The sequence below is a fragment of the Anarhichas minor genome, unplaced genomic scaffold (assembly GCF_050575085.1).
Source record: "Anarhichas minor isolate MPS153535 unplaced genomic scaffold, ASM5057508v1 ptg000025l, whole genome shotgun sequence".
Taxonomy (NCBI): Eukaryota; Metazoa; Chordata; class Actinopteri; order Perciformes; family Anarhichadidae; genus Anarhichas; species Anarhichas minor.
Window position 1 is genome coordinate 6,042,588 of NW_027466471.1, and position 22,786 is coordinate 6,065,373.

Sequence of the window (22,786 nt, forward strand, 5' to 3'; positions counted from 1 at the left end):
ATGGGTCACACATTTATTTTGATCGATGAAACATCTTATGTTGCAAATCTTAACTTAGTGAAGTCAAAAGATACTTTCACACCAGAGAGGATCAGTAATGTGTTTGTACAGTAAGGAGCAAACCGGAAGAGGCATTCATTATTCATTACTCTCAGCTAGAACAAATACATTCATTGAACTGTAAGACAACATTTTACAAAACCCTCCAATTAAATATTAACAATGTCTTCATTAAACGTTTTTTTCTCATGTACCGCATGTGTTTTGAAGATACAATTGAATTTCTGACACATTGTGCGTGTGATCACAGGTACGTCCACCAGCTCTACATCCTGGTCAACTGTTTCCTCAGACCTCTGCGGATGGCGGCCAGCTCAAAGAAACCCCCCATCAACCATGACGATGTCAGCAGCATCTTCCTCAATAGGTGTGTTAATTGTGCTGGAGAGAGATACTGAGGTTTTAAAACAGTAGCAAATAATAAAAATCTCTTTTTGTTCACACTGTGTCTTCAGTGAGACCATCATGTTCCTACATGAGATTTTCCATCAAGGCTTGAAGGCGAGGATAGCCAACTGGCCAACACTGGTGCTGGGTAAGCTGTTACTTAGCCTCACACACAAATACACACCCACTATGCATCCACTCTGCAGCCAGCCAGTGGTGCAGTTTGTGTCATTCAAACGTCAGTCTTGACGTCTTACTTACACGCTCATTTCCCTATCTCAGTCTGCAACAAGCACACTCCTTGTCCTGACAGACAATGACCACCCATACCAGAAGGCGTCCCACAAATTGACCTCCTAAAACAGAAGCCCCCTCGACAGATAAGCGTCACCTAGGTGACAGGCGGCTGAAAGACGCGACAGCAAATTACTTGTGACAAACTCAGAAAGAAAAAGGTTAGACTGATTAAACACTCTTATCTGACGCCAGGCTTCACTTCAGGCTGGGGCTGTTTATAGATCTCGATCAGCGACATGTTTTACATGCACATCAAATCCATTTCTGTAGTATTTTCAATAAAGATTGTTCCTTTTTTCCTTTTTAGTGTTGTCGTTAAAATATTTATCCTCCAATACAACATGACAAACCAACAATCATGGGACAGCTATAATACAGAGTACCAGTAATAGACATAGCTATACCAAGGGCATTTACAGAGTATATAAAAGACCCCTATCGATGTTTTCTTGGTCACAGATCTGACAAAAGGCTTTAAATAACAATGGTAGTTAAACTACTATGGAACTGTGACAGTATTGGTTGCAACATAATGTTCAACTGAAACCAACTGGTGGCAAATAATTGAGAACTGCATTCCGTCATGTGACTTGCGTAGTATACTGTAAAGCATGCGTGTGTTTTTTTTGTTTCTAGCCGACCTATTTGACATCCTGCTCCCCATGCTGAACATCTATCAGGAGTTTGTGCGTAACCATCAGTACAGCCTGCAGGTTCTGGCCAACTGTAAGCAGAACAGAGACTTTGACAAGCTGCTGAAACAGTACGAGTCTAACGCTGCCTGTGAGGGAAGGATGCTCGAGACCTTCCTCACATACCCAATGTTCCAGGTAGATCACGGGTTCCAGCTCACAAGAGCGTTCACAAACGCACACTAATACAAATGTCTACTATTTATTTTTAATGTCAAGCATTCATTTCAATAACCTTTTTTCCCCACATTGTTGTTCTCTCCTACAAGATTCCCCGCTACATCATCACCTTGCACGAGTTATTGGCACACACGCCTCATGAGCATGTGGAGCGAAAGAGTCTTGAGTTTGCCAAGTCCAAATTAGAGGAATTGTCCAGGTACGTGTCTGGACAGTTGTCACAATGATCAACTTTCCTGATACATTTTTGATATTGAACACTGAACTAACTGGCGTGTGTGTGCGTGTTGTCAGAGTGATGCACGACGAGGTGAGCGACACGGAGAACATCCGGAAGAACCTGGCCATAGAGAGGATGATAGTGGAGGGCTGTGACATCCTGCTGGACACCAGCCAGACCTTCGTCAGGCAAGGTAAGTCTTCATCAGCTCACAGGCGTTGCTCACCAGTCAGCAGAGCTCTGGAGGGTTTTCCTGACAGTAAGACCCTCCCGCTTGTCAGCCTGTGATCTGAGGGCACAGACACAGAAGCCAGAGCTCAGTCACTGAGTCATGACATTAGCTACTGTAATACTTTCTCCTGGAGGAGATTTGTCTCCATGTCAGCTTGTCCAGTGGAAATGTGATTCTACAAACTGGCTGTGGTTCTCCATTCTAACATCTCAAAGTCATTATTCTAAGGTTTAGTAACTACTAGCATAATTTAAAGTAAGACTATCTTCCTAATGAATTATTTCCAAGTTGTTCAAAATGTAATGTTAAACTTATTTTGTCTAATGACATTTTTGCAAATTTCCAAGATGAAACTGTCAGATTAAGCCAATATCCCTTAATTAAATGAAAAACCTCTAAGCACTTACAGCACTGTCTCCACTTTCAGTACACGGTTTGCTATTGTAAATTGCTTTGGGCAAAAATGTCAAATTAATGTAATGTAATGTAAAATTGTAGATTTAAAGCCACTACAAGTTCTAATTTTCTTACTGGGAAGACAAAGGGATTGCCTGTTGAACACTTGTGAATGCTAAAGCTTTAGCGTGCAGTCATGGTGCCAGAACCAACAGCTGGCCTAATCCAACCAAACAAAAGTCATTATTGATCTCAAATGTAGTCCATAAATTCTACTCTATTTGTCAGCAATTATTTCATGCAACATGTGGTTGGCGAGCCAGTCCAATAAAGGCACTGGTCCAAAAACCTGCAACGTCTTTATACTTTAGATGTTCTCTTTTTGAAATGCACTGAACCATATCTGTACCAGTGTGGCAAGAAGTGCGCTAATTGCTACAGTGTGCATAACCTAATGAGCTACTGCATCTAGCTATCTTGTGGTTTTTCACTTACGCATGGCGCGCTGACACCAGTTTTGACAGTGCACGTCGTCTCTTGGTCCCATGTTACTGCTTCAAGCAGAGATCCAGTCTATGCCACTAATTCTGCCTGTTTTAATGATCTCCTCCTGCGTTTCTCCCCTACATATCTCAGGTGCACACATGAAATACATGTGTGCAGAGATGGGTAGTTCAGAAATGTTGCTTTTTTTACACCAGCTTGTTTATGCCACGGCAGATGCCGACCAAAACACAGCCCCCAGCTTAGTGTCGGCCTAATGAAATGTAATGTAATCCTGTGCCCCCTCCTGCTCCTCAGGCTCTCTGATCCAGCTGCCGTCAGTGGAGCGAGGGAAGCTAAGTAAGGTCCGTCTGGGTGCTCTCTCTCTGAAGAAGGAAGGGGAACGGCAGTGCTTCCTCTTCACCAAACACTTCCTCGTCTGCACACGCAGCTCTGGAGGAAAACTGCACCTTCTCAAGGTCAGAGTAGATTTCTGAGTGGGAATTCACTTTTTAATTGATCGCAATTAAAATAAACAGTTGTTCAAATTTGCTATCAAACTCTTGCAGCAAGGTGGAGTTTTGTCCCTGATTGACTGCACACTCATAGAGGAACCAGACGCCAGCGACGAAGAGTGTAAGTTTAACAACATCTCTGAAGCACTGTGTCTACGTTGGTCGACACACGGGCAGCTCTTATTGGCTCATTTAGGCCCTTCACCACTCATGGAGGTTAATTAGATGTCAGATGATAAGTGTCCAGAAATGACTTCCTTTTAAATATCAGATGCTCACCCCTTTGAATGTCAGGTTTTGATCTTTTGACATTGATGATCTTTATCCATTCTTCTTCTGAGCACTCATTTTGCAAATAGGGAGAAGTGCCAAGACAACCACATGCATGTGCACACTTCAACACACACCTTTACACTTAAGCCTCAGGGGCACGTATCGGAGATAGCAGGTCCACTGAATTAACCCTCCGTGTGTGTGTGTGTGTGTGTGTGTGTGTGTGTGTGTGTGTGTGTGTGTGTGTGTGTGTGTGTGTGTGTGTGTGTGTGTGTGTGTGTGTGTGTGTGTGTGTGTGTATAAGCACAAGCAATTCTTCTTAACTATTATCATCATTATTATATTAAAAACTTTTTTTTCTCTCAATCACACAGCTAAAGCTGGCGGTCAGGTATTTGGCCAGCTGGACTTTAAGCTCGTATTCGAGCCTTTGGACTTGCCTCCATTCACTGTGGTGTTGCTGTCACCCTCGCGGCAGGAGAAGGCGGCATGGACCAGTGACATTAGCCAGGTAATACACCAACACACACCCATACCAACACAGAATAACAAGAACCTCCAAATAGCGTAAGCGAGTCTCCGCTGGGCATTGACAAGGCTCAGTGATAAGTAAACACAGACACAGGTGCAGTTCCCCAGGGGCGAGTTCAGCTCACTGCCTCGGTACTTCACAAACAGAGTAGTACCATGCAAGCATGTCCGACTGGATTAGTTCTTATTTAAGAAAAAAATACATTGACTATTGTAAATTGCTCCTTTTCTTTTCTCAATTCCTTGTCAACCAGACTTATAAAAAACATATTTCTCAGCATTTTAATTTTATGACGTTACAGACTCCACCCGACGTCTGCTTTAAGTTCTGTAGGTCGAACAAACGTGAAAATAATTTGCAAATATTCTCACTTTTCCATCTCATACTGTCATTCTTTCACTTTATTGTCTCAGTGCTTCTCTTCCTTTTCTGTCTGCCTCTGTAGTGTATAGATAATATCCGCTGTAATGGCTTGATGACCAGTGTATTTGAGGAGAACTCTAAAGTCACTGTGCCTAATATGATCAAGTAAGTATGTATGTGTGAAGAGGAGCAACCATCTCCTAATGCCAGTGTTGTAAAATATATGTTGCAGCATACCTAGTTGTGTTGATGTACTGTAAAGTTTTAGCCTTTTTGTTATGTATTATGTTGTTTTTTTAAATATTCATTTCTGCTCCAAAGTGTTCTTTGGTATCCACTTTTATTTTTAGCTTCCTTCTTTGGAATATGTGGATTTTCTTTTTGCATTTCTCTTTTTCACTTGGCTGTTTTTGCTCAGTTACGTTCATAACCTTTTCCTTGGTTAGCAGCCCAGCAGTCACCCATGCTGTGTGTGTGTGTGTGTGTGTGCGTGTGTGTGTGTGCATGTATGTGTGTGTGTACGTGTGTGTCCATCAGATCCGATTTGCGTCTCCATAAAGATGATGTTGACATTTGCTTCAGCAAGACGCTCAACTCCTGCAAGGTCCCCCAGATCCGCTATGCCAGCGTGGAGCGGCTGCTCGAGAGGCTGACCGACCTGCGCTTCCTCTCCATAGACTTCCTCAACACCTTCCTGCACACATACAGGATGTTCACCACGGCAACGGTCGTCATGGGCAAACTGGCCGACATCTACAAGAAGCCCTTCTCCTCCATACCTATCAGGTCATACATTGCAAACACACAAATATGCATTCACAAACAGAGAAAAAGGCGATGACTCAGACAAAACTTGTTGGTTTTGTTTGTGTTCGTATTAGTGTGTGAAACATGCAAGAATGGGTGTTTGTACTACACGAGTGTTCTGAGAGTGTTTTATTGGCTTTGCTCTCTTTTTTTTATTAACTGAATGATGTAGTCAGATGTAGGTCTGTGTTTTGGACTCTCTATTCACAAGGTTGAATACATACTGGCTGAATTACATACCAGCCTGTGTATGAAGACCAGCAGAACAGATGCTTCAACAAAGGTTTTGGCACAGCCATGGGAATATGCTGTGTGTCAAATGAGGAGTTTCTCTCTCTCTCTCTCTCTCTCTCTCTCTCTCCCTGCTTTATTCATGCTCTCTCTCTCTCCCTTGTTAGGTCTCTGGCTGCATCAGAATTGTGTGTTTATATTCCTTCCTCGACTTTACTTAACTTCCCTTTTGAACTGGAAAAGCTCTGTATTTTCCTCTGCCCTACAGCAGGTTTGTATGTAAAGCCTAACTCACCGTGGGTTGTGGCTGTCTTCACTGGAAGAGAACAGGGGAGGAATCATCCAGAGACCAGAGGTGTGCAGGAAGGGTAGAGAGGGGGTGTGGGGGGGGGGGACAAGTCACCTGTTTGAAACCTATAATGGGACCTGCTTAATGTTTCCCCTTATGTCATTCAATGTCAGCACACGAGCAACCCAAGTTTCCCTCTAGTCAAACCTTCCACTTTATTCTCTCCTTCATTCACCAAAGAGGCAGTACAATAGGTCTTATTGTGTCACAATGATTTTCAGTTTGTGTATATATATATATACACACACACACACACACACACACACACACACACACACACACACACTCAGGTCAACATTTTTGATTTGGCCAGTACTTTGCTTCATGAAAACAAATATCTGAAAAACAAATAACATTTCCATCTGCTGTACTTTGCTTAAAGGCTTACTATCAAATGTTAGCATGCTTACGTGCTAAACTAAGATGGTAAACATTATGCCTTTTAAACATGCATACTGTGAGCATACTGAGGTGAGCATTAAGCTCAAAGCACTGTTATGCCCAAGTATAGCCTTGGTCTTGTTGTATTTATATTTCATGTCTCTTTTGTACTTTATCTTCCACATTATCTTGCGGAATTCATTTTGCCTTTCTTTTAATGAGCATTTGTTGACAACGATTGGAACACGGCAATTTCCAAAGTTTACAAGTGATACCCTTTTTTTCGTTGGCTCAAATGCTCCTTGGTTTTCATATTTTTGTTGATCAATTTGTTTCATTTGTGTCCCTTCCTGTTAGAGACTCCCACTGTTGTGGACACACACACATAAAGACATAAACGCATAAATACGGACTTTAACACAGCTCTCTGCATCCGTTTTATGCTGGATTTCTCTCCCATGCGGTCATGAGTCTGAGAGATTGAACATATGCTGGTGTTCTCTCACTCACACGCTGCCTCCCCTCCTCAAACACACCTTTCCATCCATCATCTTCGCTCCCACCATCTTCTATCTTTGTCACATCTCCTGCATTTTTTTGCATTTTCACGTCTTAATCCAACCATCACCATCATCCATTTAATCATATTTCTGTGTCATCCATCCCCCCTGTCTCTTCATGTCCCCTTTAACTACAGGGCGCGGTACCACTCATTTGACCGTCTGTCTATCTCATCCATGTGTCCCGACTACAGTCTGAAGATCAAGAGGATAGCCGTGGATCAGTCCAAGTAACTGACTTTTCTCTGTCTGTCCTCCTCCTTACTGTCTCTTTCCAACTTTACCTGCCTGGTCTTCCTCTCCTCTGGTCTTGGTCTGACACTTCACTGATGCATGACCTTCCCCTTTACTTTTTAATCTCCCTGCTATCTATCGCTTTATGTGACTGGAACAACTCACAGGAGTTGTAATCTCGATTTGAGACATTTTAGGTTGATGATACGTAGACAGGAATGCGAGAAGGGAAATGTTTTCTGTAGCATGTTCTCTATCACTGGAGCATCACTTCCTCAAGGCTGTTTTCTCTCTCTGTATTCATATCAATCCCTTTTGTTGTCATTCCTCTTTACTCTGATTTATATCCTTCTCTCAAGCATCTTCCACCGCTTGCTCCAAAGTTCTTCAGCTTTCCTCCGCTCTGCTTTTCATGCATCTTTCCTTCCTCCATCTGCCTCTCTTTTGATCTGGGATGCATATTTGTTCTTCTATTTCATGCTGAATAACTGACTTGTGTGACTAAATGATGGATGTGTTTATCTATGCATGATTGCTCCTCCCTTGATGCAGCTCTGTGCACACGTCTCCGAGCAATGTTAATGTCATCATGAAATGCTTGTTGATTAAACTTTCATTGCCTGGTAAATAAGGCGTTTAAATTCTGTAAATGTAATCTGCAATTTAAAAAAAAAATTCTAATCTATGAAGCGGATATTTTTTTGTTGACTGTTATGTTCCTGTTGAAGAGGAATAATCAGCTACTAAAATCATATTCAGTATCTTTCAGCTTTAAAGCTTTTTGAGGGGGTTCACATACACACTTGCTGAACAGCTTTAGTTAGTTTGAATCCTGTTCATACATAGTTCCACAGTTTTAGTGCAGCGGCACAATGATCTTAAACATTCGGCAAGACCTAAACGTCAAAGTTCAGTCCCTTGACTTTAATCAAACTGAGCATGTTTAACTTGCTGAAGAACAGATTGCAGGCAAAAAAGCTCCTCGTAAAGTTGATGTGACAAACACGCTAGCAAATAGTTCCTTTTTACACATCCAATGGACATGGAGCAACTTAAGCATTAATTTGCAGTCGCATATGTTCAGTTGACAAATGTAAGTCCAATATTCACTCTCTTTTTAGCTCACTATTGGTCACTACCTACTGAAGTAAATATTGAGCTTTGTAGCTGCTAAATCTTCCACCGTGTTCGTCCTTTAAATCGTTAAAAGTAACGATTAGAGCAGATTCACGTTTATGTTAACTTGTCAAACTACACCCTTTTCATCAAAACTGGGGAACCATGCATACAGAGTTATACTGTTCATCTGATGTGGATGTAAACACCTTTGAATTAAAGCTTAAAGTCACAACGGTATCCTCATAGACGTATCTTTATGTCGAACCCATTCTGGTGGAGTACAGACGCAACACTATACATAGTGTGTCACTGTTGTAATATTTTCTGACTGGTCTGTATGTGCCCACTCATTATAAGTCAGTCTGGATAACTACATTAGCTAAATGCCCCAAATGTAACATTGAATTCCTTGAAGTCCCCAGTGTGAAATCTGAGTTTTCTATTTCTTTATGAATTCTGAATACACAGTATTTTGATCCTAAACCAGAAATAGCCTCTGATACAGGAAAACTATCTGACAGAATGACTTTGCTATTGAAACTTCAACACTCCAAGGCACACTGACAAACAAACTGTTCTTTTTCACTGCTTCAATTACACATTTTTCTTTTCATCCTTTTAAAATATCCTCTGATTTTGATAACAAATTAATTCCCCCCCCCCCCCCCCCCCCCCCGTTCAGGTCCTTGGAGCTGTTCTTTGCCACCAACCAGAACAACAGAGCCGGCGAGCACATAAACGACAAATCTCCTCGTCTCTGCCGCAAGTTCTCCTCTCCTCCTCCTCTGTCCATCCCGTCCCGCACCTCCTCCCCTGTCCGAACTCGAAAGCTTTCCCTCCACTCCCCCATCACTGCCAGGGTCGGAGGGCTCGACCTAACCAGTCCTCTGTCAAACTCCAGCGTCAACCTTAACACTTCCCAGTCTGCTGCCAGTAGCCCCACATCTGCCCACACCCCCCAAACCTCCTCTCCTCCCCTTCCTCCCCCTTCCACCTCTCCCCCACCCAACAACCCAAAGTCACCACAGGACCAAGTTCCTCCCATTCCCTCCTCCCCAGACCAAAGTCCCTGCACAACTGCAGAGGGGGAGGACGGGCCTAAGATGGACCCTTTCTCTGGCAAACTGAGACGGAGCATCCGCAGAGGTAAGTTATGGCTTCCACACGAAAACAGTGCAAACAACATTTATACTGTACAGAACATCAGGTCTGGATTTGTTTGACTTCAACTAGAAAGGGCAGTGTTTCTTGTAAAGTGAATAGCACATTTTGTAGTTTTAGTGGTGACCTGCATCTAGAAATTATATTAAAAGAAGATTGCTGTTCTTTTTAATCATACAGTCATTATGGAAGCAACAGAGATTTAGTTCAAAATGTTGCGGGTATATCAGCAAGGTAAAAATATACAAAAATGTTATGGCTGTAATTATTTGTAACAGCTGAATTGTGAAGCATCGGCAGATGATTTAAACTTCACTGTGCTTAGCTTATTAAGCGACATGTTGTCACTGATTGAATGTCGACATACAGTATGCAGTAGAGCCTTATTTGCATACTGAGATGCTCATGAAGGGCTGGAGGTCACTGCTCAAATGGCACAGTTTGAAGTGTTCCCTGTAACAGCAGAACAGGCGCCTGGTGAAACATCATTATCTCCTTACGTTTGTGTGCTCGAGTCAGCTAAGCTGACTTCCCACCACACAAGCTCAGATCTTCTAATTGTGCTGTTAAACAGGCCATTCAGACTCCAGAGAGATAGTGTCAGGGCCTCTGAAGCAGCACAGCGATGACAAGCTGCAGTTACACCCTCATTAGCATGTGCACACACACACACAATTTAATGTGTGTGTGTGGTGTGTGTATCTATGTGCATGCAGCTATTTGGAAATCTTCCTTTTTGTCTGTTAATCTAAACCCTTCCCTTGGCATTTCTCTGTCACCGACAAATTGGCAGTGTGACATCATGTTGAAGAGTCATCGCTCTGTGTCGTTTAAAGTTAGATCTAAACTAGATTATTTTGAATGAAACAACATTATCTCCAAAGCACCAGGATGCACAAGAGCATCTACGGTAAAGCTCCATTGTAATCAGGTACTGTGTGGTGTTTACTTTACTGAGGGCTGAATACAGACGGGTGACGAATTAAAGGAAAACCTGAATAAATGAGTGTAGAAACATTATTGAATGCAGACGTTTCCACAACAGGGAACAACGGGGTCACTGAATGGTTTAATGAACGTGTTGAACACATACTGTTTGCCTAAGGCCTTTGTAGTCACAACATCTAAACCCAATTGTACACCTATGGGAGATTTTGGTGCATGTGCATGATAACTATCCATCCATCCATTCTCATCGGCTTATTCGGGGCTTTGTCGCGGGGGCAGCAGGCTAGGCAGGGTATTCCAGTTGTCAACGTTTACAAGCTCCTCCTGGGGGACCCCCAGGTGGCCAGGTGAGATATATAATCTCTGCATCGTGTTCTGGGTCTACCTCCATTCGGACAGAACACTGACTTGAACGTGTACTTGCTCACTCATACACAAAAACGTGCAGGGAAATAATACAAGTCTTGATGATATACTCTGGTTATACTGAGCCACCTCTGCACGGCTGTGAACTTAAGTGCAATAAAGTTCTCCTCTCCAGAAGAGCAGCTGCAGTCGTGGCCACCACCATGACCATAAACATCAACATCATCGCCACCATCATCATGATTATTCTTGTCCCATTCCTCTCCTCCTGTCTAGCTCTGCTGGAGTCGGCATCACTGGAGAAAATCATCCCAGAGTCTCCTCAGAGCAGTGAAGCAGGAGACATGTCTCCGTGTCGCTCACCTTCCACACCTCGACACCTCCGCTACAGGCAGCCTGGAGGTACCATTTTGTGTGTGTGTGTGTGTGTGTGTATGTGGTTTTATTTGCCTATACTGACAGGCCCCCCTGCAGAGCCAGGTAAAGATCCCTGACCCTGCATCTTTATTACAGAAAGCTCATATATATACAGTAGCTAGACCATGGCATAAAAGGTCCTGTTTGACTGAGCCGTAATGATGGTACCTTCACTGGTGATATTAAAGGTGATGACTGATATGATCACAGTGAGAATTGCTTGATGGCTGTTGGAAAAACGATGAGTAAAAATATGGTGTTCAATGTGCCTGTAACAACAACGACAATGTTCAATATTGGAAGTTTCTTTAGGAACAATAAAGACATCCATAATGAACACTCGCATACAAATATATATTTGTGTTTTTTCTACAAACATCATGCAAATTACTGGTTTTAAAATATGGTTATAGCCATAGCCATCACACTAGTGCTAACACATTTCCTATTTCATTTTGATTGTATGAATGAAAGTACTTTTTTAAAATTCTTCTTGCGTCGACTCCTTTTGATGATAACAGCGGCAGAAATTGTCGCCGTTGATGATAATTATGTATTTGTGTGTCTGCAGTTCAGTCAGGGGAGAACTCCCGCTGCCCAGTCTCTCCTGCTTCAGCCTTTGCAATTGCCACAGCAGCAGCAGGACATGGTTCACCACCAGGTACACACACACACACACACACACACACACACACACACACACACACACACAGAGGTTCAAACATACTATTAAATAAAGAAAATATGTGTTTTCAATGGCGCTTCAAAGATAATACGTCACCAAAAGTGGGAGCTTTTGTTTCTTGTTTTAGTTTGTGATGGTGAAACATCTGTATCTGATATCAATCACTTAAACCAATATTTATACAGGCCTCAAAAGGTGCAGAGGCATCAAAAGGAAATATAGTGAGTTTACTTTGTTACTTAATCTGTCAGCAGTAGTTATTGTGTACTGTGAATACTAGCATTTTACATTCAAAGCATATGACCAGCTCATAATATATATTGTGTTACAATAACCTACAGTGCATCATTAGAAATAGCACCACCTGTAAACTATAAAACATTAAATGGTTTGATTTACTGCTATTTACAAAAAAGATCTGTCCATATTTTGGGCTCCCCGGGTTTCTGTCACTGCTCCATCGCAATCGAGATTAATAGAATTTCTGATAATCAAAGGATGATGGGGATTATCCGGACTTCAATTTGGGTTAATTGCCCCTTTAAAACACTGTTTGCATGATGCCATGACATATTCCAACTCAGACTACTTTCAGAATACACACTATTACTTTTAAAAGTTAAGTACATTTTGCTGCAAATACTTCTACTACCGTAAAAATGTGCAATACTTTTAATGAAGCATTTTTGGATTGCATTATTTTAACTTTTAATACTTACGCAATTTGCAATACTTTACAATCAGACATATTTTTCTTTTGAGGGTAAATACAGTTAAGCCCAGATCATCATTGAAAATGTTATATCATCACACAACAATAACATATTCTCTCTGTCTCTCTTTGTTTTGATAATTTTCCCTCCAGTGTTTACTAACCCTGAAAGAACTTGTGATAAAGAGTTCATCATCCAAAGAGCTGCAACTAACAGAGTTCTCAACGTGCTGCGGCACTGGGTTTCCAAACACTCACAGGTCTGTCTGCACCCACCAGTGTGTGTGTGTGTGTGTGTGTGTGGTCCCCTGTTTTGCTGGGGTGATCAAATCTGTGGTCTCATTAAAGCAGGTGTCGGATGCGTTCTCTGTCTCTCTGCTCCACTGCTTTCACTTGAGCATGTAAACAGCCATGTGCACACAAACACACTGCATATTGTTGCCGTATCAATTAGACAACCAGCCTCAGTCCACCTACTCTTCTGCTGAAGCGCCAGTGTTGCCTCTAATGAAGTGAATATCACGGTAATTGCTTGACTCCCAGCTTAGAGGTCTAAATGCATTGATTTGTTTCATGGATTTTTCTTCAATAACACAAAATGCTGTGATGATAGGCCAGCTTTGGTTGTCTTATTAACGAAGAAACAAAGCACAAACGCACACACATACACTGCACACCCACTCACATTTCTCTCTGGGGGGGCCAAAGACCATAGAGCTTGTTAAAACTGACCTTTGAACAAGAGTTGAAGTGGGGTGGGAGTGAAAAGGGAAAAGGAGGAGGAAAAGAAGGTGTAAAGGCTGGAAGGAATGAGGGGTTCAGGAGGAGGAATGGACAGTCGGAAGACATGAAGGATCATACAACAGTGACTGATGATTGGTCAGACTAGTGTGTTGAGACAAGAGAAAGTCATATGACGATATATATACGTATACATACATTGAGACTAAATAAATGTATCGACCGCCAGATATTTTGCCACTGTTTATACTCTTGTGGTAGCTGTCCTTTTAATAGTGTCATAGGCCGCCAGGCCCATGTTGCAAATCATTTACAGTAGTATTGGATTTTTAAACGATTTGTTTTCCATCAATGTGGTACCTTGGTAACATCAGGTATTCGATTTTCTGGATTAGCTCAAAACAGACTGTCCCATCTGATTATTTTATCCATAAACTCCCTCTCACTCACAGAATGGAACACAACCGTTGGACAACAGAACTCTGACCGTATACGTAATACATCCACTTCACTGTCTCTGGAATATCAGTCCGCCAACCTAAACAATTACAAAAAGTACGTTTCACAAAGAGACAGTTTAAACCATAACATCTACATCATTACCATCAATTAAATATTCCCAATTAACATCAGTTAAAAAAAAAAGATACCTAAAATACATTTCTTATCTCATATCAATATCATGGTCTAAAATAAAATATGCCATGATGGTAAGCAGTAAGAGTGTTAAGATTAGGTTTAGCTTTAGGTCAATATTAGGGTACTAGTTGAAGTGAGGCATGCAGTGGTGGGTGCTGGAGAACCCTTACATATTCCTTACATATGTCACTTTCAACCATCGAGGTTCATTTGTGTTTGTGTTCAGGACTTTGAGATGAACGGGGAGCTGAAGATGTCGGTGATCTGTCTCCTGGGGGAGGTGCTCCGAGATCCAGACCTGCTCCCTCAGGAGAGTAAAGCTACTGCCAACATACTAAGGTGTTGCACACACAAATATACACGCACACTAACATGCAGCACGTGTGTGAAGCACTTGAATATAACACTTGAAAGCTCAATAGTTTCTGCCATCAAATTGTCCTCCATTTATTATTCAGTTATCACAGAAGCTTCTCCTTATTCTATTTTATCATGTTATGTTCTACCATGTTCTTTTCTATTCTGTTCTGTTATATTGCATTCTGTTAGATTATGTTCTGATGTATTTTAATCTGCACTTAATCTGTTTTGAGTTTTTCTATTTGCCGTACTCTGTTCTATTATATTTTTTTCTGTTCTGTTCTATTTTATTTCAATCTGTTCTGTCATATTATATCATGTGTTCTTCTAGTCTGTTGTTTTGTATTATGCTCTTTTTTTATTCGATTCTTTCTTGTTCTTTGCATTTTGTTACTATGTTATTCAGCTTTAGTCTGTTCTATTTCCCTCTGTCTCCTAGTGCCCTTTCTCAAGACGAGCAGGAGGATGCCCAGCTGAGGATAGAGGACATCTTACAGATGGTGAGAAAAACCGCAGCACATAAAATCCTCTGATCACTTATTTAAAGTGCGTCATTGCAAACATATTGTTAGGATTTTGATATGATATTACTCTGTTGGATCAATGGAGCAGCAGTAAACTGCAGAGAAAAGAAATGATACTGCAGCCTTTTGTTATTGCAGACTGGGTGATTGATGCAGCTTTTAATTTGAATTTGGACATTATTGTGGTTCTCTATGGGATTGCCTCTATGACGCCGGTGCCCCTTGGTATTTAAGCATTAATACGCACCTCCCTTCAAATACTTAACCAGTTCCCAGAGATGAAAATAATCAGCAGTCATGAGTACCCCTGGTTTACTATCTTAATAATAACTGGGAATCACTCACACATTTGCCTTTTGTAAGATGTGAAAAACCTCAGTCAAAACCCACTGTTCTCTCCTCCAGGCAGGAGGGGTAAATACAACCTCTTCTCCAGGGAACTGTCAACTGTCGTAAAACATAATCATCATTCAGCTTTATTAGATATTAATATCTCCTTGTTATCCGTGCTATGGTGTGAAAATGGGCTTGTTTATGACTCTGTTTTTCTCTGTCGGTGTGTGTCCGTGTGTTTAGGCGGACTGTCCGAAGGCAGAGTGTTTCGAGTCTCTGTCGGCAATGGAGCTGGCCGAGCAGGTCACCCTTCTGGATCACATCGTCTTCAGGAGCATTCCTTACGAGTCAGTCCTCTCATTACACTCTCACACTGTGATCTACATCGCCATGTGGTTAACTGATTGTATCAGATCAGCTTTTTGAAACATCTGCAACACCTGCAATTACATTTTAGATTCTTTGCAAAGTGCGTTTAGTCATTTGATTCTTTGATAATGGGCTTCTGGAAATCATTTCCGTAACATTCATTAAGCTCAGCTTCCTCTTCTGCTCATTTGGTAAGGTGGGTTGCACATTAAGAGTAATTCAATTCTACATGATGGTTTTTTGAGTGTAAATGTGTTTGTATGTCTTCTATATATTGACACATATTTATCCATGCCATTACATATCATAAAGCACCGAACACAGGAGGAATGCCTCATGGTATCCCCATCTAATGTGTTTTTAGATAGAAAAAGTATCCAACTCTTTGGTTTGTAAAATAAAAAAAAGAGTTGAAGAAATAAGGAAACCCAGTTAGCTTGCTGTTAAATAGTTAATACTAGAAAGAAATGTGTTGTGTAGTTTCTTAAAACTTGATATTTGGCTCGACGTTAATGCAAGACTTTCATCCAACAACCAATGTCTTGCGTACCTAGTTCAGTTCTTAGTTTCTCATCGGCCTTCATGAGGCATCTGTCTTTACTGGTGGTGTTTAATTAGTTTGAGTAATGTTATCAACCCCGGCCAGGACCGTGATAATATCCTTAAGTCACAGGCTTTAGCTGATGTAATTTATATCTTATGCGATTACTGTGCTGTATTTTAGCCTTTACGATCTCATTTGGACTTATCACATGTGTTCCGACTCTCTAAGAGAGTTCCTGGGGCTCGGCTGGATGAAGGTTGATAAGATGGAGAGGACGCCATACATCATGAAAACTACTCAACACTTCAATGATGTAAGCTCTTTCAGTATTTTGTCATGTGTGTATCCTGTGCAACTATATCTATATACATACATACTTATATACTGTATATTTTTCTCTAGTACAACCTTACGCAGCATAGACGCAATTATCCAGTGCAATAAGTGAAATGTGTATCTAGTGTATAGTGTATACATGTACAAATTTCCCCCTGGGGATGAATAAAGTACATATCTATCTACATTACTATGTTGTTATATTATTCTATTTGTATTTTGTCTTGATTTTTTTATCCTACCTCAATTGTTATATGTTCAGCACTTCCAGTAAACTGTAATTTCTAATTTCCCCAGTGTGGGATCAATACAGTTCTCGTCTTACCTTATCTTATCCTTTCCTTTTGCAGATGAGTAACCTGGTGGCATCACAGATTATGACCCACACCGATGTGGGCTCGAGGGCCAACTCCATAGAAAAGTGGGTTGCCGTGGCTGACATCTGCCGCTGTCTCAACAACTACAACGGAGTGCTGGAGATCACATCTGCGCTTAATCGCAGCGCCATCTACCGTTTGAAGAAGACCTGGGCTAAAGTCAGCAAACAGGTGGAGTAATTCTCCATTAATCCTCTCTGTAAACTCAAAAACCAGTGTATATAAAGTGTACCTCAGCATAGAGGATTAGAATAAAGTTATTTGGTCTCTAATGTCTTCAAATGTATACAGAATTGATGCCATTAGAGAGTTCAGGGAAAGACAACAGAGAAAGGCATTTACCTGGAATGTTTAGTATCTACTCTTCGCTCAATTCTGATGAACACCAAATCGATTAAACCATAATCATACAATCATCAGTCTGTCTCTCCACAAAGCCATTCTGCCTGTTCAGGACCCAAGCAAATCTGATTTTGTCATTTCATTATGGTCATGTTTTTTTAAGAGTAAGTGGATCTCGGATTAATCCAACAGCCTTGCGTGTCCTTGGTTGTTCATGATAGTTTAAAAAAAATGATTTTAAATGCGTATCCGTGATCTTGTCCAGGCTAAAACCCTCATGGACAAACTGCAGAAGACCGTGTCCACCGAGGGAAGGTCTAAAAATCTGAGGGAGACCCTGAAAAAGTGAGACATTGCAAATTACACCACTAAACGTATCATGAGTTTTGTTTTACTGACTTTGAGACAATTTGTGAGACATTATTTGTTCACACTCTCTTCCTCCAGCTGCAACCCTCCGTGTGTGCCGTACCTGGGAATGTATCAAACTGACTTGGCCTTCATTGAGGAGGGAAGGCCCAATTTTACTGAGGAAGGTCTTGTAAACTTCTCCAAAATGAGGATGGTAGGCACATAAAAAATAAACATGCAAATCATCCGTACATGTATACTTTTACTTTGATTGTTAAATTCAACCTTTTCTTTAGATATCCCACATCATCAGAGAGATCCGACAGTTTCAGCAGACTCCGTACAGAATAGAGCATCAAGCCAAGGTACTTTCTTTTTGTAAACACATTTCATATTTTTTTCCCAATAGGGGTGCCTTTTAATTTGTCAGGAACAAGAACATCATCAAATGTGCACTACATTTTAAGAATAATAAATGTATAAATTTAATAAACTTGATTTATTAAGAGCTGCTATAAAACATAGTTACAAAGCGTGAACAGAGGTTCAAAAAATTGAAACTTCCAGATAAAACTAGAGAAATTATGAAGCCAAATCGTAGAGTTTAGAAGTGAGTTTATAATAAGAAGAAAACACGGATCCTTTAAGGAAGTGCTTGTCTCTGCTGCTGTTGTGAAAGGATTATTGAAAATCCCTTTTGATACACGGTAGTGTGGAAAAGTATATGTTTCTGGGAGCCAAAAACATGGGCAGAAGCTATCTTTAATCACCAATCCTCTGTTTCTGCATCAAGAAACAGAGGATTGGTGAGTGGTGATGTCATCCTTCTAACATCCACTGTGTATCAATTAACAGCTGGACCACTCAGAACCGTGGAAAGTAGTTTAGATTCAGACGACTATGAGATCTAAATTCAATTTGAGTTGAGCAGCATAACTGCAAAGCCATTTTGGTTTAATCCCCATTCAGCCTTTTAAGACCATCTAGTGATCTACTTGCTAAAACATTTGAAACATTAACGTTAAAGATTAATTGAACAGAACAAAATGAAGCCGTAGCTGTAAACATGTGTACGTCTGCGTTGCAGTTCTGAAACTTCCAATATCTCTCCCCGCCTTTTATGTTTTCTTTCCAGGTGACCCAGTACCTCCTGGATAAGACTCTCATCATGGATGAAGAGACACTCTATGATCTCTCGCTGAAGATTGAGCCCAGGCTTCCTGCCTGAGTTGCAGCTGTTTGTGGCCAGTGGGAACCTGCCAAACCTGGACCCCCCCCCCCAAGGGAAACACGCCCACGCAATCTCATCAATCAAGAGGAAATCTGAGAGTTTTGAGAGCGACGTGGAATTGGAAATAAGAGAAATACTGACTGAAGTGGGAGATATCTTTAGAGTCAAGTATGAGGACAGTTGAACAAGCTTTTACAAGAGACTGAGGGAGCATGAGGAGGGGACGAGGCTGTTGGAGTGTCGGATTGATTGTCTTCAAGGAGAACAAGAGGAGGTGGTTTTGGTTGCAATGCCTGAGGGTTTTTGAGGAAATGACATGTCGCCGTGTGCGCTCGTCATTCCTCAGACGAGAGTGCGGTGCACACGACATCACACATGGAGTGAATGGATGGAATACAGTGGATGTAACAGAGATGTAGCATATACAGACTGTGTGACAGAGAGATGTCCGCTTTCGTGTCTCTGTGCCGTTGTCTATGTTCTGTTGCCTGTGCATTTCCGTGCCACGTCCTGGAGCAAAAGCCCCCCAAAAAAAAAAATTTGCTTTATTGTCATGATGGTCACTGCATAAAACTTGCATGTATTCAGCTTGGGATGTAACTGTCTAAATGGCCTTCCACCTGACCCCTGACCCTCAGCTTAGCATGCATCACTCTTATCAGAGTGACCCTCTAAGCCACTATGCATCCTCAGTGGGCTGGGTGTGGCAAAGAAAAATGCCTTTAAGCCTTCACATATAATGTAGAAAGAAAATTTAAAATAATTTAAAGTGAAAAATTTGATATATTTTGGATTTTCCAAACAATGCATTCTGTTGTAGTCTTTGCCTAAAGACTGAATGGAAAGCTATTTCTCAAATGACAACGTCCACATGAATGATACAAAATAAAAACACTTTATTAGTGCCTTCCACTAGTGTAGGTCAATTTCCCCACAGTTGCCAATACACAAGCTTAACGTTTTACATGAATCCTGCTTTGAAATGCTTAAGATTTACTTTAAAATTGGACTAAAGTTTCACTCATTCAACTTTTCTTTTCAGAAAATAGGTTCCGTAGACTTAAGAGTAGCATGTTAGTGTAAACAGTAAAGTCATTGCAGCAAATATCTCCCTCTAGTGTTTAAGCATTGTTATAACTTCTACTGACCCAAAGCTTTTGCAGCTTTTGTGTATTTGTTGGATTTCTTTGGCTTTGACAAATTGTCTGACACTGACGCGTGTAGTCAGGTCCCAGTGTGTAACTCTTGGATGTAGGCTGGGACAGTTTTTGCACTCTCTGAGATGTAGCTTCGCTTGAGTGACAGTATGATCGTTATTTTACCATGCTATTTATTTCATTAGATACTGTATTTATGATATTTTTGTATATAGTTACCACACATATATGATTGATGAAGAGATAGTTTGAATTGTTATGCTGTGAATATTGATTATATTGTCTTTTTATGTCTCTTGCTTTCATGTTGAATTGTAGTTTTGCATCCCAGGCTCTTGTATCACAAGAACTCTGTTAAACTTTATTAAAAACAAACAATGTCATTTGAAAGTGAAAAAAAAATGTAGCATTTGAATAATCAGAATTTGTTTTCTGTATTGCTGATATGATGAACATAGTTGTCCTGCATGCACACAACAGCTGCATGTTGTGCATGTCCGACTGGACGCTCCCTGTGCGTTGTCCCTCTTCTTTTCTATATCAATATTGTCTCTGTATCTGTCAGGAGGCTCTGTTAAAAGGCATAGGAACAATATTTTGTCCATCAAATCTGGCACATTCGTCTCCAGCTCAAGCATAGTTTTTAGGCCGTGTCATCCGCAAAAGAGCCTGTTGTTATCAAGTAGCGCCGTCGGAAGAAACAGATTGATCAGAAGAAATGTTTTCAGGCTTTGCTTTTGAAAAAAAAAAATAATAACTTGTCTGCACTGCATCTGTAATTCTGACTGTAAGTCTGTTTGACACACAGGTTTGGGAATACAGGATGCTACGTTTGTATTGTATCATTTCCGTGTATTTGTTTGCATTTTTCACTTGTAGATGCGGGAGAAATAAATTCAACATGCCTTACGTGTTTGCACATTTCCTTGGACTGTGCAATAATTTCAATGATATAAAGTTGCCTCTGCTACCTATGGCATGTAGGGTTCCGACAATCTCTGGTGCATCAACAAATTTCAAAATTCAGGACCAAAGTCTGAAGACCGTGGGAGACAAAAAAATACTTTTAGCATAGTTTAACTTCTGTTGAAATGCTCTTGAACATCTAGGGTTTTTATCTGGTGCTGAGGTCTAAGAGACTACCATAAGACTATAGCATAAAGTCACCAAATTTAAGGATTAATATATTTCCTTTGTCTAGAACTGACCAGTTGTAACACACTTGTACACACTCAAGACAGACACCAGAACTAGATTATACATTCTCAACACGTGAAAGCTAACAATTTAGGAGCTTTATATTATATATGCAATGCTCGGACCTTGAATGTTATGAAGTATAGAACCTGTTTATTTACAGGTTCAAAGCCTCTACTTGTTTTGATTGTTAGAGAGACACAACATATGTTAACTGATTGCAAAGAAACTGAATTACAGCTTCAAAATGAACTCTTCGGGCTGCTGCTGTTGAAGAGTATTCCGTCTTTGGACGAGGGCTTTCAAAGGCCAATCACAGTTCATGCATATAACTACAGTACAAGACGGTAGACCACCTAGAATGACAGTTGTTACCGTATCCTTCATCAAATGGTCCCTCAACCGGAGTGATGATTTGACATTCAAGTGCAGAGGCAAATCATTTGTGCTTGTTGCTAAGGGCACCAGGGTGGTCCAACCATCTGCCAAAGCCAGGAATATGAAAACGTTCATTTTAACAATATACAGTACTGCACAGGCTACACACAAAGCTATTACATGTGATGGATTAACAGAGAACAGAACTGTAATGACATAAAACCTTGACTAAGACTGGAGGTTTGCATACAGAATGTCAACAGTTATTTCAGCCATTATCTTTTTTCCACTGAAGTTCTGCTGAAGGGTTTTGACAACCTTTATCTTGAAGTTCTGACATACAGACCTGCACAAGTAGTGTACATGTCATGTAATGTGACCTGGCACTGTGGCCATCCTGCCTATGAGGTGTGATACCATTCAGCAGACAAACGCACAGCACCTTCACCGCCTACCTGCTACGGCTATCTCAGCATTCTACATTCATATCCCAGTGCTTTTGCATGCATGCATAAGGTGTAAGGTCCTCACCACGGGTACCCTGCCTCCCAACATTGGCACTCTGTGTCACTGAAAGAAAATAGAACCAATACAAAAAGATTTTAAAACAAACAAAGTCAGTCAGTTTAACAATATAATATGAAAAAAAATTGGGAACAGATTAACAGTATAGCAAAACAGCAGTTGTAAAACAGCAGCAGGTGAACCTACAAGGGGAAAACAGGGATTAGCAGGGCTCATCATGCTGCAAAACACAATTTAATGTTGTGACCGTATACTCATCACCTGGTATGGGGCACTATCACATAGAATAACTCAAGGTAGGCAGTATAACTATGGGGTTCCAACACAATATTCTCAGCCAACATGTCAGACATGAGCTAGAACAGAAGGCAGTCAACTAAGTATGTAATTTAAAAATGCTGCCATGTTAAAAGATCACTTCAACTACATACCTGTAACACCAATCACTACCAGCCTTCAGAGAGACAGAGGACAGGGGCCAAAAAAATGGCCCAATCCCAATCTCCACCCTTACGGACTTTGAGGCACGCTCCCGTGAAGTCCCTGAGGGTTCAGGATTTAGGGAGGGGGAGGGGGGGATTGGGATTGGACCAATGAGCCGAGGCCAACAAGTGCTTTTTGTAATCTGGCCCTAATTAGGGAATTGGTTGGGGGAGGAGCCAGGCTTGGTGCTGCATTCACCAATACTACACCATATGTTGCATTCACTGGCACTGGAGGAGCAATCCCAACCACCCTTTCAGAGGAGCTTACCAAACAGTACCGACATGTGCCTGCAGGGA

General features: G+C 41.1%; 1 protein-coding gene across 1 annotated transcript in view; it reads left to right on the forward strand.

Annotated features, from left to right (window-relative positions):
* The window catches only part of rasgrf2b (Ras protein-specific guanine nucleotide-releasing factor 2b), a 45,743-nt gene extending 24,930 nt beyond the window's left edge, over nt 1-20,813 (forward strand). The window contains exons 6-29 of the mRNA XM_076099503.1: nt 311-427; nt 516-595; nt 1,381-1,574; nt 1,706-1,815; nt 1,911-2,029; nt 3,266-3,426; nt 3,517-3,583; nt 4,110-4,246; nt 4,713-4,795; nt 5,168-5,416; nt 7,096-7,188; nt 8,994-9,457; nt 11,063-11,188; nt 11,775-11,864; nt 12,754-12,860; nt 14,207-14,319; nt 14,780-14,840; nt 15,441-15,544; nt 16,339-16,423; nt 16,797-16,994; nt 17,431-17,510; nt 17,613-17,730; nt 17,813-17,881; nt 18,652-20,813. Coding sequence (XP_075955618.1) covers nt 311-427; nt 516-595; nt 1,381-1,574; nt 1,706-1,815; nt 1,911-2,029; nt 3,266-3,426; nt 3,517-3,583; nt 4,110-4,246; nt 4,713-4,795; nt 5,168-5,416; nt 7,096-7,188; nt 8,994-9,457; nt 11,063-11,188; nt 11,775-11,864; nt 12,754-12,860; nt 14,207-14,319; nt 14,780-14,840; nt 15,441-15,544; nt 16,339-16,423; nt 16,797-16,994; nt 17,431-17,510; nt 17,613-17,730; nt 17,813-17,881; nt 18,652-18,744 — 3,118 coding nt within the window. The 3' untranslated portion in view covers nt 18,745-20,813. The remainder of the gene's footprint in view (nt 1-310; nt 428-515; nt 596-1,380; nt 1,575-1,705; nt 1,816-1,910; nt 2,030-3,265; nt 3,427-3,516; nt 3,584-4,109; nt 4,247-4,712; nt 4,796-5,167; nt 5,417-7,095; nt 7,189-8,993; nt 9,458-11,062; nt 11,189-11,774; nt 11,865-12,753; nt 12,861-14,206; nt 14,320-14,779; nt 14,841-15,440; nt 15,545-16,338; nt 16,424-16,796; nt 16,995-17,430; nt 17,511-17,612; nt 17,731-17,812; nt 17,882-18,651) is intronic.
* Nucleotides 20,814-22,786: the final 1,973 nt, after the last annotated feature.